The sequence below is a fragment of the Hypanus sabinus genome, chromosome 19, assembly GCF_030144855.1.
Source record: "Hypanus sabinus isolate sHypSab1 chromosome 19, sHypSab1.hap1, whole genome shotgun sequence".
Lineage (NCBI taxonomy): Eukaryota > Metazoa > Chordata > Chondrichthyes > Myliobatiformes > Dasyatidae > Hypanus > Hypanus sabinus.
In genome coordinates, this window is record NC_082724.1 from 37,092,414 (window position 1) to 37,110,182 (window position 17,769).

The window sequence follows — 17,769 nt, forward strand, 5'->3', positions numbered from 1 at the left end:
TTTCAAAATGTCGTTTCTTCTTCCCATAAGTCTTTGCTTTTGAAACGTCATCTTTCTTGCATTTATATATGAAATTTTTTTAAAGGTATATTACACTTAAATTTTGATGTTTATTTTTTTTGTTAAAGATTGTTTGTTTTATTATATTAGTTTTTTTCATTCTGATTGACATATATTTTCTTTTTGCAACCCTATATTTAAATATGGGTGTTACATAGTTTTTCTTTAAAAAACTTTTTATGGAGCTGCCATCTTGAAATGGGGGTAAGGTTAGTGTTAGATTATGCGCCTGCTGCTTGGCTTTTCTTCGAAGGGTGGGGGGAGGGGGGTGGGGATCTTTTTTCACGCTTTTGCGTTTTTTTCTGCTTTTAGTTTATGGGCCAACTTTAAATTATTAATATTGTTGAGGTGTCATGTTCTCCGGTTGCTCCTGAATCTATTTTCCTTTTTCCTAAATTATGGGTTATGTGTCTTTTTAACCTATTATGATATACACAACTAATATTGGCATGATGGATAAATCTATTAATTTTATCTCTTGGAATACTAATGGTTTAAATCATCTGATTAAACGTAAAAAAATATTTAAGGTATTCCATAGATTGAATGCTAATATTATTTTTGCACAGGAAACCCATATTAGGAGGGAGGATAATCAACGTTTTTTTAGGTTCTGGAAGGGTCAACAATTTCATTCGAATTGTACCGCTAAAATTAGGGGTGTGTCTATTTTTATAGACCCCTCAATTTTGTTTATACATCACGAAATTATTTCTGATCCGCAGGGCAGATTTTTGTTGATAACTGGTTCACTTTTCAATCGGAAAGTGGTTCTAGTTAATATTTATGCCCCAAATTTTGACTGCCCTGAATTTTTTAAACGTTTATTTACTTCCCTTCCTAATCTGAATGAATATATGTTGATATTGGGTGGAGATTTTAATTGTTGTTTGAATCCTTTGATGGATAGATCTAAACCTATTCGAACTCTTCCGAATAGATCAGCCTTACTTATTAATTCTTTTATGGTTGATTCGGGAATTACAGAAATATGGCGGTTTTTGAACCCTAAAGATAAAGAATTTTCATTTTTTTCACATGTATATCATAGTTATTCTAGAATTGATTACTTTCTTATTGATCATCGGTTATTAACGGATGTTATTGATTGTAAATATGATTCTATTACTATTTCGGATCATGCACCTTTGAAGTTATCTATTAAGATTTCGGACTTTTCCAATAATGTTAGATCTTGGAGACTTAATGCTACTTTGCTTCAAGACCCAGAATTTGTCATCTATATAAAGCAGCAAATTGATTTGTTTTTCTCAACAAACTATACTGAAGAAATCGACAGAGGAATACTTTGGGACTCTTTTAAGGCTTTTATCCGTGGACAAATTATTTCGTATTCCGCTGGTAAAAGGAAACAAAGATATTTAGATATTGCTTTATTGGTGGATAAAATTAAGGAAATTGATAAGATTTATTCCGTGACTCCTACCATAGAACTTTATAAGAAGAGAGTTGAGCTTCAAATGGAACATAGTTTATTATTATCTTCTTCAATTGAAAATCAATTAATTAGGACTAGAGCTCAATTCTATATTCACAGTGATCAAACTGGTAAACTGTTAGCTAATCAATTAAAAGCTATTTCGACCAGGCAACAAATTATTAAAATTCGTAAACAAGATGGTAATTTAACCACTGATCATAAAGAAATCAATAATACTTTTCAAGATTTTTATAAATCTTTATATCAATCAGAATTTGATGGTGATCTGTCCATGATGGATAATTTTTTTAACAATTTGAATATTCCTAAACTGATTGGTGAAGATCGTAGCTTGTTTGATGCTCCTATCTCTGTGGCCGAAATAGGTGAGGCTGTCTCATCAATGAATTCAGGGAAAGCTCCTGGCCCTGATGGTTATATTGTAGAATTTTTCAAAACTTTTTCTTCTTTGCTTTCCCCTTGGTTATGTGAAATCTTTAACGATGCATTTGCTAAGAAGAGATTACCTCAGTCTTTTTATGAAGCTACTATCTCTCTAATTCTTAAAAAAGATAAAGATCCTACTCTATGTACATCTTATCGCCCTATATCACTATTAAATGTAGATTCTAAGATTCTTACAAAAATTTTAGCCACTAGATTAGAAAAGGTATTACCACAGATTATTTCAGAAGATCAAACTGGTTTCATTAAGAATCGGTATTCTTTTTTTAATGTTAGAAAATTGATTAATATAATTCATACTTCATCACCCACAGTCCCAGAATGTGTTATCTCATTAGATGCTGAAAAAGCCTTTGATAGAGTTGAATGGACATATTTATTTAATGCTTTGAGAAATTTTAATTTTAGTCCTAATTTTATATCATGGATTAAACTAATATACTATAAACCTGTTGCTTCTGTTCTTACAAATAATTATAGATCCTCCTTTTTTCAATTATCTCGTGGTACGAGACAAGGTTGTCCTTTAAGTCCTTTATTATTTAATATTGCGTTAGAACCTTTAGCCATTGCTATTCGTGAATCTCCTAATATTTTTGGTATTACTCGTAATGAGAAATTATATAAATTATCACTCTATGCTGATGATTTGCTGTTATATATTTCTGATCTTGATAGATCTATTCCCACTATTTTATCCTTGTTGGCTCAATTTGGTAGTTTTTCTGGTTACAAATTAAACTTAGATAAGAGTGAATTATTCCCTTTAAATGCGCAAACTTTATTGAATGACAGGATTCCATTTAAAGTTGTTACTGATAATTTTACCTATTTAGGTATAAAAATTACCAAGAAATATAAAGATTTATTTAGACTGAATTTTTTACCTATGCTTCTTCAAATACAACATCTTACTACAAGATGGTCTCCCTTATTCTTATCATTAGTTGGTCGGATTAATGCTATTAAAATGATGATTTTACCGAAATTTTTATACTTATTTCAAGCCTTACCAATTTTTATTCCTAAATCCTTTTTTGACAACATTGATTCAAAAATTTCCTCATTTGTGTGGCAAAACAAAAACCCTAGGTTAAGTAAAAGGCAATTACAAAAATCTAAAAAAGATGGTGGTTTAGCTTTGCCTAATTTTAGATTTTATTATTGGGCGAATAATATTCGTAATCTAACGTATTGGAAATTGGATTTGGACTCATTATTGTGTCCGCAGTGGGTAAATTTGGAATGCAATGAAGTAAAGGGATATTCTTTATTCTCTGTTCTTGGTTCTTCTCTTCCTGCTGATTTAGTTAAATTTAATAAACAGATATCTAATCCTGTTATTAAACACACATTACGAATTTGGTTTCAATTTCGGAAATTCTTTACTTTGAAAAACTTTGTGCTTGATAGCCCTATTTTATTTAATTTTTTCTTTAAACCTTCCTTGACAGATCAAGCCTTTAGCATATGGAAAAGGAAAGGTATAAAATGTTTTCGTGACCTTTTTTTTGAAGGTACTTTGATGTCTTTTGACCAACTTTCCAATAAATTTAAATGACCTAAATCTAATTTCTTCAGATATTTACAAATTAGAAATTTTTTACATAAAGTTTTACCATCTTTTCCCAACTCAACTTCAACGGATTTCTCAGATTTGATTTTTACCTTAAATCCTTGTCAGAAGGGATTAGTTGCTTTTATTTACAACATGATTATGAAGATACAACCAGAAATGTCTGATAGAATTAAACAACAATGGGAAAAAGAACTTCGCTACAATATACCAACAGATAAATGGGAAAAAATTTTACAAATGGTTAATTCTTCTTCTATATGTGCTAAACATGCTTTAATACAATTTAAAATTGTACATAGAGCTTATATGTCTAAAGATAAACTTGCTCGATTTTATTCTCATATTAACCCTCAATGTGATAGATGTCATTCAGAAGTGGCTTCACTGACCCATATGTTTTGGTCATGTCCTACTTTACATAATTATTGGAAGGACATATTCGTTACCATTTCCTCAATTTGGAACATTGATTTACAACCTAACTTTATTACTGCAATCTTTGGTATACCAAATGAGGATGGTAATCAGTTTTCTCCTTCAATCAGACGAATGATTGCTTTTGTAACATTAATGGCCAGAAGGTCTATATTACAAAATTGGAAAGAAGTAAACCCTCCTACCACGTCTCAGTGGCTTTTTCAAACTATTTCTTATCTGAGTTTGGAAAAAATTAGGAGCACAATTTTTGACTCGTCAATTAAATTTGAAGAAACTTGGGGACCGTTCATCCGACATTTTCATGTGAATTAATTTGGCCTTTCCCAGACCTTCTCTTTGTTTATTCTTGTTCAGGTATGGAGTTCCGGAGTTCTTTGACACTATCATATACTTATAAACTGTTATTATTGCCCATGTTAGTTTTAGTTTAGTGCTTGTTTCATATATATATTTTCTTTCACACATTTTAAATTTTTTTTCTTTTTCTTTTGATGATTAGTTTTGTTTTTTTTCATATATAATTATATAGACTTGATTGATTAATGTACTTTTTTGTTGTTGATGTTTAATAGGATATTATTATCCTATTATTAATGTAATCTTAAGTCTATTGTATTCATAACCTATTCATTATTTTGTTATGTTTTTTTTATATTTATATGAAACTCAATAAAAAGATTGAAAAAGAAAGAAAAGATATTATAGCCATCTCTGACCATGCTCCATTAAAACTTTCTATTAAATTTACGGATACAGCTTCTATTGCTAGACAATGGCGATTTGATTCTACCTTACTGCAAGATCTGGATTTTATTAAATTTATGAAGGAACAGATCGATTTCTTCTTTTCAACTAATTCCACGGATGATATTTCTTGCGGAACACTTTGGGACACTTTTAAAGCATATATACGTGGACAGATTATCTCCTACTCTGTTGGTCTGAGAAAACGCATTAAGAAGGAAACTCTTTTATTGGTTGATAAAATTACAGAGATTGACAAGAAATGTTCAACTGCTCCTAGTAAGCAGCTTTACAAACAAAGGGTTGAACTTCAAATGGAACATAGTTTATTACTTACATCTTCGATTGAAAATCAATTAATGAAAACCAGATCTGATTTTTATATACATAGTGATAAATCGGGTAAACTGTTAGCTAGTCAATTGAAGAATGCTTTGGTTAAACGCCAAATTACTAAGATTCGTCAGCAGAATGGGGATCTGACAGTTAACCATGATGAGATAAACAAATCTTTTCAAGATTTTTATACCTCCCTGTATCATTCTGAACTTCCTCATGATTATAATACCATGTGTGATTTTCTTGGGAAATTGAATTTTCCAAAATTATCATCAGAAGATCTTTCAATATTAGAAACTCCTATTACGGATGCAGAAATTAAAGGGGTTATTTCCTCTATGAATTCTGGGAAAGCACCAGGTCCAGATGGGTATACAGTAGAATTTTTAAAAATGTTTTTCCGCTACTCTTTCTCCTTGGTTATGCAGGGTTTTTGAAGAAGCAATTAGATTGGGTAATCTGCCACAATCTTTTTATAGAGCTTCCATTTCTTTAATATTGAAGAAAGATAAAGACCCTACTGACTGTGCATCCTATAGACCAATATCCTTATTGAATGTAGATTCCAAGATCTTTTCCAAGTTACTGGCATCCAGGCTGGAGAAGGTATTACCTCAAATTATCTCGGAAGATCAAACTGGTTTTATTAAAAATCGCTATTCTTTTTTCAATGTTAGGAGATTATTGAATATTGTTTATACTCCTTCACATACCACTTCAGAATGTGTCATTTCATTAGATGAGGAGAAAGCATTTGATAGAGTTGAATGGCCATAGTTATTTACTGTGCTTGAGAAGTTTAATTTTAGTCCGACATTCATTTCCTGGATTAAACCGACATATTATACTCCAGTAGCCTCGGTGCTTACTAACAATCAAAGATCTCCCTTTATTTGTTTATTTCGGGTACTAGACAAGGTTGTCCTCTTAGTCCATTATTATTTGATATTGCTTTAGAACCCTTGGCAATTGCTATCAGAGAATCACAGAACATTTTTGGCATTAATCGTGGGACGGATATACATAAGCTATCATTATGTGCAGATGATTTATTATTTATTTCTGATCCTGAGAAATCCATTCCCACAGTTATATCATTGTTGGCTCAATTTAGTAATTTTTCCGGGTATAAATTAAATCTTAATAAGAGTGAATTGTTTCCTTTAAATAGACAGGTTACAATTTATGGAAATTTACCTTTTAAGTTAGTTAATGACTCTTTTATTTACTTAGGGATTAAAATCACAAAAAACTATAAGGACTTACTTAAGGTTAATTTTTTACCCCTAATCGATCAGATTAAATGTTTATTTACTAAATGGTCACCAGTATCTTTATCTCTGATAGGTCGGATTAATGCTATTAAGATGGTTATTTTACCCAAGTTTTTATATATATTTCAAGCGGTACCAATTTTTATTCCGAAATCTTTTTTTGCTAATGTTGATTCAAAAATTTCCTCATATATATGGCAAAATAAAAATCCTAGATTAGGTAAAAAATATTTATAGAAGGCAAGGAAGGAAGGTGGATTGGCATTGCCTAATTTTAGATTTTATTATTGGGCAGTCAATATCTGATATTTGATATGTTGGTTAAAGGATTGGGATTTATCTTTTAGCCCTCATTGGGTGAACCTGGAAATTAAAGCTGTACAAAGATTTTCATTGGGTTCTATTTTAGGGTCTTCTCTTCCCTTTGCTCTTTCTAAATTGCAGAAACAAATTGACAATCCGATAAACATACTTTATGTATATGGTTTCAATTTCGGAAATTTTTTGGGTTGACTCAGTTTGTTTTAAATATTCCTATTGTATCCAATTGCTTTTTTTATCCTTCTATTATAGACCAAGCTTATTCAGCTTGGAAGACTAAAGGATTACTATGATTTTCCGATTTATTTTTGGATAATTGTTTTAAGTCTTTTGAACAATTATCTAATAAATATAATTTGCCTAGATTTAATTTTTTTTTAGATATTTACAGATTAGGAATTTCTTAAATACTGTAATTCCTACCTTTCCAAATCTTGTGTCTTCAGGTATTTTGGAGAATTTGTTTGAACTAAATCCTTCTCAGAAAGGGCTAATAACAAAACTCTAAAATATAATTATGAAGATACATTCAGAGCCCTTCTATAAGATTAAAAATGATTGGGAAAGAGAACTTAACCTTACTATCCCTATTGAGAATTGGGATAAAATTCTTCAATTAGTTAATTCATCATCTATATGCGCTAAATTTCATTAATACAGTTTAAGGTTGTGCATAGGGCTCATATGTCCAAGGATAAATTGGCTCATTTTTATTCTCATATAAATCCTATTTGTGACAGATGTCATCCTGAGATAGTGTCTTTAACTCATATGTTCTGGTCTTGTCCGCTTTTGAAAAAAATATTGGAAAGACACTTTTGATATTATTTCCACGGTATTGAACATTGATTTACAACCTCATCCTTTTACTGCAATTTTTGGTTTACCAATGATGGACTCAGGCCATTTATCCTCTTCTGCTTGTCGAATGATTGCATTTCTTACATTAATGGCTAGAAGATCTATTTTGGTGAATTGGAAAGAAATTAATTCTCCTACTGTATTTCATTGGTTTTCTCAAACTATGTTATGTCTAAATTTAGAAAAAATTAGAAGTGTTGTATTTGATACTTCTATTAAATTTGAAAAGATACGGAGAACATTTATTCAATATTTTCATATGATGTAATGTGATCCTGTTCCAAACCTATTCGTTTTTCCAGTTTTGATTTTACATATGTTGAGAGGATCGGAGTTGACGACACTGATGATTTTGTATTTTTGTTAGATATTACAAACAGCCCTTTTTTTTCATTTTTTCTTTTTCCCTTTTTTTGTTTTTTTGTTTTTTTCCTTATTAGTTATTAGATTGTTAGATTAGTTTTTCTTGCATAATTTTTTTTTTTACTTTTTCTCTTTTCTGTTTTTTAAAAAATATATAGTATGATATACCTAGGTTTGCCTTGTTTATATGTTACTTGTATCGTCCATGATTTGGGAAGACTCATTTATATTGTAACTATTGCTTATGTATTCTTTCATGTTCAGTTGAAATGTGTATGTTTGTAATCCCATTATCTATGTATCAATCTTATTATGTTGATATTAATAATAATAATAATAGAAAGATTGAAAAAGAAAGAAAGAAAGAAACAGGCGCAGCACCTGTCCCACATAGGGGTAAGTGCCTGAAGGGAGATTAAGTGGACAGGAATGAGTGAAAAAGGGATTTGCATAGAAAACAGAGTATGGGGAGGGAAAGATGTGTTTAGTGGTAGGATCCCATTAAAAGATAGCAGAATTTACGGAGAATGATGTGCTGGATGTGGGGGAGTGGTAGGCAAGGATAAGGAGAACTCTATCCCTGTTATAGTGGCAGGGAGATGGGATGAAGGCAGATGTCCACAAAATAGCGGAGATGAGAATAAGCACACCATCAACGGTAGAGGAAAGAAAACCCTGTACCATGCAGAAATAGGAATAAGGTGATTTTTCCACTGAATAAGGTGACCCCTTACTCTGAAACCATGTTCCTCAGTCCTGACTTCCCCCATAAAGGTAAATAGCCTTTTAATATCAATGCTGGCAAATCCTCTCAGAAACTTAGATGGTTTTAAATGTGTGTTTAAAGTTCAATGGATATTGGCTGAAGCTATTCAATTTTAACTCATTAAGACATCGCCTTCATCCCTACAGCCTTGTGAATTTTCTCTGATGTGGGTCCAATGCAAAATTATCCCTCCTTACAGATGTGGAGATCAAATCCATTTGCTGTTCTTCAAGTGTGATCTTACTAGTGTCTTTTATAGTGGCAACTTCTTGTCATTAATTCCTATAGCTGCATGAAAACTGTATTTCATGTAGAAGGACATCCAGATTTGTTGCATTTGTCTTCATTTAGAACAATATTACTTTGCTGTTTTCCTACCAAGGTGAACAAGCTCACATTTCTCTACATTATCCTTGAACTGTCATACAGTATTTTATCCAATCACATCTACAATCCATTGCAGTACCACTGTGTCTTTTTCACATCTTACTCTATACGCTTAGTCCCTTTACCTAACTCACAAAAAACAGACTGTACATGTTTGAGGCCTCAGCAGTATCCCTCTTGGAAATCCATTTGCAGCTAGTCAACTTAAAAATGACCCATTTGCCTTGATTTTCTGTTAGTTAATTATCTACATGCTAACATAGTATTCCCAAAAATCATGAGCTTAGAAGAAGATAACAGAAAACCAAAATGAATGAAGCATAGCAGTTAATATTGTGACAATGATGAAGGTAAACCAAAAGATAGAGAACCGCATTAAAAGACAGCTGAGACAGAGAGCACTGCCAGATCCTCACTAGGTGGATATGAATAGGTCGAACCTTCAGATAAAAATTAATGTCAGTGAACCATCAAAGCACCTTTCCACAGACAAATAGATATATTTGGAAAATGTTTGCAATTGTAATGTTGCAACAATTATGGAACAGCATAGTGATACACACATTTTCATAACTAAAGCTGCTATGTTGTCCGAGCTATTATTTCTTTTGTTGGAACCAATGCTCTCAGCCATCTCTTGATATTATGTGGAGTAAATCAAACTGGCTAAAAATTGTGGGATCTAAGATCATATTTTCAGCACTTCTCACTGAACAAACATCACTACCTTCTATGCTATTGTGCCACCTTGTTCTATGTATATTCTAAAGGGAGTGCACAATTATTCCAAGGACCACAGTCATAAATTTTGATGAAATTTGGTTGTTCTCAAAATGGGTTCTTACTGTTTGGCACTGGTCCAAGTGGTTCTACTAAACCAAACCAAATGTTTCTTATTTGAATGTTAACTTTGAATTCATGCAAAGTATTAGCAGTTAATAAACCTTTTCTACATTCCCTTATTTTCTACTCACCTGTACAGTTTGTACAGTATAAATTTTCTTCAGGTTGGATTCACATTCCGCTGCAGTAGTTCCAGGTACTGACCTGAAAACAAAAGTAAAATTAATTTCAGAGTGAAAGCAGCACACTTGTATTGAAGCCAACTGGAGACTGACAAGACAGAAAGACTTTGAAAATTTTAATTCAAACCTATTCTACAGAATAATCAGCTAAACTGCCAATAATCCACAACCAGGATATGCTTTATTTTAAATTCACACCCAATTTAAAGAAACTCTAAACCCCTTCCCTAAAGTTAATGCAATCTTCAGAGACTGATCTTAAGATTCCAAGCAAATGACACTAGCTTTATCATCCTAACACTGAAGCACCATTGATGAAGACAAAAATGAAGAATGTACTGTAGAATTAAGGCACCTTACAGCATAATAAACAATTTAATCTAATCAGACTTTGAAGAAATTTATCCATAATTTCAGAACTGGCTTCAATGGCCCTAGAATACAACCCCTTCCATCTTCAAGCTGATCAAACTGAACTAACCTCGCATCCTACTCTCACTGACATAAAGCACTGGGCTACTTTAAAAAACTTTTCCCTCAGATTCTGGAAATTTGATTGTAGGATTTCATCCTCTATTTTTTTCTTCTGCTTGCAACACAGCTTCCTGCTCTCCCTTTTCACCCCTCTGAATTTTTTGCAAGATCTATTTAGTTTAGCCTCCACACATTGTCTGTAGTTCATGTCGATGGTTAACACCTGACCATTAAATCCCCTACAACATCTACATTTTCCCCAAAATATAGCTATTGCACCACAGTGCACTTCACTGGGACCTCTCTCCTTCAAGGTGTTGTCATTGCAGCCCTGTCTCTAGTACATCCCCTCCTCTACCCTCATGAACTCGTATTGGTTCCCTACTTCCTTCCTTTTATTCCATGGTCTAATGTCCTCTCTGACCAGATTTCTTCTTCTTCAGCCCTTTGCCTTTTTCACCTATTATGTGCCAGCTTTTCACATGATTCCCTTTCATCCCCCCCTTCTGCCTTTTTATTCTGGTTTCTGTCATCTTCCTATCCAGTCCTGATGGGGAGCCTTGACCCAAAACATCAACTGCTCATTTCCTTTAATTGCTGCTGCCTGACCTGCTGAATTCCTCCATCATTTTGGGTATGTTGTTCACGATTTCTAGCATTTGCAAAATCTCTCGTGTCTCAATTTACCAGTTTAAATGATCAGTTTAACAAAGGCAGACCCTTGATGATTTATGCCCTCCTGTTCCTTTTTGGATTGCTACATTAATTACCCTGAATTCTCTCAGGGTGCAGAGCTATATTTTCTTCATATATTTCCTGTAATAACATACACTTCAAGAACTTCATAGTTTCTCTCCTACCACACAAGACTTGAGATGTTCCTTAAGTTTGGATTTCATGAATAAGTGTTTGAACAGAAACTAAAAATGCTGGAAATACTTTGAGGGTCAGAACATTTGCCCACATATGCAGTTTCTGTTTTGTTTTAAAGTTCTTGTATCAGTGATGAATCTGCCACTTCTTCAGTGTTGCTGGACACACCTACACAAAAACCTTTCATTACACTGACAGGCATGAACCTGAGTCATATGAATTCTCAGTGCAAGACATCTGTGCCATGCAGGATTCCATCAGACAAGGAGGGGTCAATGAGAATGAGCTTAGCTCCCCTACAATGCAAAAATCTATCCAACCTTGTCTTAAATATATTTACTGAAGTAGCCTCCACTGTCTCATTGGGCAGAGAATTCCACAGATTATTTACTAAAAATAATAGCTCACTAGAGATGGAAACTACTCATGCTGACTGTATGAATGTTAATGTAAAAAACTTCATGGATTCATTTAGTGTGAACCAGTAACAGAGCAAATGCAGAAAAGATACCTTTACCATTTCATTGAATAGGGCACCATCAAGGAAATGTTGCATAATTTGCACAAAATCATGTTGCCAATTATACAAGAAATCACTTATTCCATCAAACCAGTGCAGATCTCAGGATGTTACCATTACCTCATCTACTTCCTTAACCTAATCGCTCTCATACCCATCTCCAATTCTTCTACCATTTACTTGCACTAGGGATAACAGTGCAGTCAATTATTCAGCAAATCTTTGACAGACAGACATACTTTATTGATCCCGAGGGAAATTGGGTTTTGTTACAGCCGCATCATGAGTAGTGAAGAAATATAGCAATATAAACCATAAATAATTAAATAATAATAACTTAATCATGCCAAGTGGAAATAAGTCCAGGAAATAAGACACATGGAAGGAAGCCAGAACATCTAGAAGAATTTATGGTCAAAACCCCACATGATTTCAATTAACTTTTAAACATTTAATGGATGTCTGTAACTGCAGAAATTGGACTTTCGAAAACCTTTTGGAAAGGTACTGCATATAAAACTATGATTGATGGTAACTGCTGTATTTGATGAAGAATTGTCTGAATATCTGTAGGCCTTAAATTATCAATGGATTTGGTTCTGCTTGGTGATGTGTCTTACAAGGATCAATACTGGGATCTTTTGTGCTGACATCTTCATTAATTATCTTCATGCAAGTGCTAAGAGGAATGATCGGCAAATTTGCACCTGGTGAGATCTTTTTGTGAATGACAGCATTGTAAAGAATGCTAAATCATGCCTTGCAAACATAACTAAATTAGGCACTGAAAACTATTCTTCAAGCATCAGAGATACAATGACAGTTATAAGGTGCATTCTTCCCAGATGCATGCAATAGTTTAGACTGTACAACCTGTAAATACAGTGGATTCCCGTTAATTGGTCATCGATTAATTAAGGCATCTGCTTATTTGAGACAATTCTTAAAGCACAAAAATTAATCAGAAAAAAAATCGAGATTCCCTTTGTTTATTTAGGGCACTATGTCACCTAATTGGGACAAGACTGTTGCCGAACAGTTTCTAACTAGCGTCAGTAGTGTGCGCTTGCATGGCCGTTAGACACTTAGAGCAAGGTTTTTTAAATAGCGCCAGTTGCTTGTTTGTGTTCAAAAAGCAGTGACTTCTGTCACAGATAGTTGGTGATTCAGAATGATTTTACTCTCTGCAGTTCCAAGCATTGAGGCTTAAGGGATGCCAGAAACAGCCCGGAGTGAAAATGAAATGAGTTCACTACTTCAAAAATAAGGAACTACACAGAATTTTAAGGCACCAACAATTATCTTGCACGTTACAATGAAAATGACAATTTGGAAGATGCATTGTATGAAAGCAGCCCATTATCTGCGATAGGTGTTTGTACTGATTTTGTTCTTTTGATTAACTGTAACTGAACATGGCAGCATACACTGGATGAATTTCTTTGTCTCTAACTACTAGGAACTAATACAGTTTTAAAGTACTGTAAGAGTATTGGTCGGTTTCTAACTTGTTCTGTATTTCAGTTTGTCTTTTTTATCTTTTTAATTATTTCCATGTAACTTCAGCTAATTGGGGCAGTCATTTAACTGGGCAAAATGTACTTGTCCCAATTAACCACAATCCAGTATACTTAGTTTCCAAAATGCTTATCTTTTATATTATATTCAGTGTTTAAAAGTTACACTTGATAGCCCACTGCATTCATAACTTTACATTAAATAAATTACTAGAACCAAAATTTAATAAAGAGTTCAAAGTAGAAGGATATCTGGAGACACAAGAGACTGCAGATACTGGGACCTAGAGCGAGAAACAAAATACCTGGTGCAATCCAGTGGGCCTGGTGGATTCAATGGAGGGAACTGGACAGTTGAGGTTGCATTGAGATTTACATTTCTTTAAATCAACCCATAATTAATATGAGAGGTGAATGTCATACATGTACACCTAGTTTGTGTTTTAAAAGTCCTGGAGAAGGTAGTGTAACATCTAAAGCAGCTCTGTACAGGGGTACAGCATCGAACAAAAGATTTCTTGAAATTTAGTTTAAAACATTTTCCACAAGAACATGATGCTCTGGTTTTCTGATTCTGAGTTGTCAAACTTTTTGCCTTTATAACAGTTCAAAGTACAAACCAGGGTAATTCAGCTCCAGAGCTTTTTACAGCCTTAGTCCAAAGGTAGACAAGACAGCCAAATTCTAGATTAAGGTTTAATATTCTTGACATCAAGAACCTCCAGTAAAAACCAAAGACAACGGGAATGCAAAGAGAAATTCTCCATGATATTACATCATACCTAGCACATTGAAAGAGTTTTGAATGTTGGAGGTTATTCCTAGTTCAGCCATCTTCAGCTGGTTCATCAACACAACTCTCCTCCCATCCCTGCTCACCTGCTGGGCGGTCTTGCTCCCCCATCCTATCAATGTCCTGGGGTCACAGCTGAACAGGAAACAACTGCAGTTACTTATGCCCAATGAGTAGATCAGAGGCATGGTATGCAGAATAGCACAATTCATCTTTGACTTCCAAAACATTTTCCAGTAAGTACAAAGCCTAATATACTTTTCTTGCCTGGATAGCCAAAGACCATAAGACATTGGACCAGAATTAGGCCACTCAACGCAGCAAATATGTTCTGCCATTCCATCATGGCTGATCCCAGATCCTACTCCTCACTCAACCCCATACACCTGCATTCTTGCCATATCCTTTGTTATTCAGACTGATCAGGAAACTATCAACTTATGCCTTAAATATACGCACAGACTTATATGGAGGCCACAGTCTGCAGCAGAGCATTCCACAGTTTCACTACTCTCTCGCTAAAAAAGAAATCTTCCTTAGCTCTGTTCTTAAAGGTTGCCCCTCAATTTTGAGGCTGTGCTTTCTGGTTCTGAATACTCCCACCATAGGAAACATCCTCTCCCCATCCACCTTATCTAGTCCTTTCAACACTGGGTAGGTTTCTGTGAGATCACTGCATTCTTCTAAATTCCAGTGAGTATAGGCTCAAAGGTACCAAACCCTCCTCATAAGTTAACTACTTCATTCGACAAATCATCCTCATGGACCTCCTCTGGACTCTCTCCAATGACAACACATCCTTCCTGAGATATGGGGCCCCAAAACGGTTGATAATACTCAAAGTGCGACCTGACTAGTGCCTTATTAAGTCTCAGCATTATCTCCTTGCTTTTATATTCTATTCCCCTTGAAATAAATGCCAACATTGCATTTGCCTTCTTTACCATAAACTGAACCTGTAAATTAACTTTTTGGGAGTCTTGCACGGGAACTCCTAAGTCCCTCTGCACCACTGATGTCTGAATATTGTCCTCATTTAGATAGTCATCTGCATTATTGTTCCTTTTACCAAAATGCAAACATTTCCCAACACTGTATTCCAACTATCACATTTTTTGCCCATTCTTCCAATTTATCTAATTCCTGCTGCAATTGCATTGAATTCTCAGCATTACCTACCCCTCCACCTATCTTTGCATCATCTGCAAACTTCACCATAAACCCAATAATTCCAATATCTAAATCACTGACAATGTGAAAAGCAGTGGACCCAATACCATGAGTCACCAACAACCAACCAGAAAAGGCCCTTTTATTCCCATTTGCTGCTTCCTGCCTGTCAGCCATTCCACTATCAATGCCAGTATCTTTCCTGCAACACCATAAGATTTTATTTAGTTAAGCAGCCTCATGTGTGGCACCTTATCAAATGCCTTCTGAAAATCCAAGTAAATGACATCCACAGCCTCTCCTTTATCCACCCTACATGTTACTTCCACGAAGAACTCTTAACAGATTTGTCAGACAAGATTTCCCTTTACAAAAACCATGCTGATTTTGACTTGTTTTATCATTAGTCTCTAAGTACCTCAAAACCTCATCCTTAATAATAGACCAACACTTTCCCAACCATTGACGTTAGGCTTAAAATTTCCTTTCTTTTTCCTTCCTCCCTTCTTAAAGAGTGGAGTTAAATTTGCAATTTTCCATTCTTCCGGAACCATGCCAGAATTAAGTGATTCTTGAAGGATCATGACCATTGCGTCTGCTATTTCTCCAGCAACCTCTCTCAGGACTCTGGGATGTAGTCCATCTGGTTCAGGTGACTTTTCCACCTTAAGACCTAGCACTTCTTCCTTTGTAATAGCGATTGCACTCACTCTTGCTCGCTGACACACAGACACACTGCCAGTGTCTTCCACAGTGAAAACAGATGCAAAGTAAAGTTTATCTGCCATTTATTTGACCCCCATTACTAACTCACCAGCATCATTTTTCAGTGTTCCAGTATCAACTCTCACCTCCCTGTTACTCCTTGTGTAACTGATAAATCTTTTGATATCCTGCTCTGTATTATTGGCAAGTGTACCTTCATATTTTTATAACTTCTTTTGTTGCCCTTTGTTGGGATTTTAAAAGCTTCCCAATCATCTAATTTCCCACTCACTTTTGCTACCTTATATGACCTTTCCTTGAGTTTTATGCAGTCCTTAACTCCCTACGGCTGCCTTCCCCTCCATTTGAGAACTTCTTCCTCTGTGGGACATTTCTATCCTGCGCTTTGTGAACCATTCCCAGAAACTTCAGCCATCTTGGCTCGGCTGTCATCATCGCCAGTATCCTCCTCCAATCCACTTGGGCAAGCTGCTCTCTCATGCCTCTGTAATTCCTTTTATTCCATTGTGATTCTGATACATGTGACTTGTGCTTCTCCCTCTCAAACTACAATATGAATTTATTCATATTATGATCACTGCCTCCTTTACGTTAAGTTCCTCAATAAGAACTGGGTTATTCCAAGATAACCCGAGTCGGCTCAAGCACAAGCTTCTCTAAAAAGCCATCTTGTAAGCATTCAACAAATTCCCTCTCTTGCAATTCGACACCAACCTGTTTTTCCCAATCCCTTTGCATATTTAAGTCCCCCACTACAATTGTGTCATTTCTCTCATTACATGCCTTTTCCAGCTCCCTTTGCAATCACAACCCCACATCTTGGCTACTACTTGGAGGCCTATATATGATTTCCATAATGGAATTTTTACCCTTGCAGTTTCTTAACTCAACCCAGATATGTTCAACGTTCTTTGACCCTACATCACCTCTTTCTAAGTATGTATTTAGATCTCCTACTAACAGAACCACACCACCGCCTATGCCAGGGGTCAGCAACCTTTACCACTGAAAGAGCCACTTGGACCCGTTTCCCACAGAAAAGAAAACACTGGGAGCCGCAAAACCCGTTTGACATTTAAAATGAAATAACACTGCATACAACGTTTTGTTTTGCCTTTATGCTATGTATAAATAAACTATAATGTGTTGCATTTATGAAATTGATGAACTCCTGCAGAGAAAACGAAATTACATTTCTGCATGCAACAAAAACATTTTGAACTCCGAAAAAAAGACGTTGGGTTGAAGGTTACTTTTAAGTAAAATACTCAACGTCTATTTGAGTCCTTCTTGTATTTATGAAAAACGCCAAACTTAAATTTGCCGCCAGCAGCAAACCAAAAATAACGTCAGCCAGCTGTCAACCTGAAAAATAAAAGGACTATTTCACTGAACAATGAAAACATATGAATATACGTAAAATAATACGCAATTAAAATATTTATCATACTTCTTCAGGTTGACTCACACCTGACAATGCAGTCGTATTCAGTAGGGATGGATCGATGCTTAGGGGAGTGACCGGGAAGGATAATGTGTTTTTTTCCTCTCTGAACTCACAGAAGCGTTTCCCAAACGATGTTTGCATTGCGATGATTGCAGAATGTAAATACTCCGAATTTATCATGTCGTG

The 17,769-nt window shown here is 34.7% G+C and overlaps 1 protein-coding gene across 1 annotated transcript in view; it reads right to left on the bottom strand.

Moving 5' to 3' along the window:
* Window positions 1–17,769, bottom strand: part of eif4e3 (eukaryotic translation initiation factor 4E family member 3) — a 78,448-nt gene that overhangs the window by 24,332 nt on the left and 36,347 nt on the right. The window contains exon 2 of the mRNA XM_059944328.1: window positions 10,013–10,085. Within this exon, the coding sequence (XP_059800311.1) occupies window positions 10,013–10,085 (73 nt within the window). The remainder of the gene's footprint in view (window positions 1–10,012; window positions 10,086–17,769) is intronic.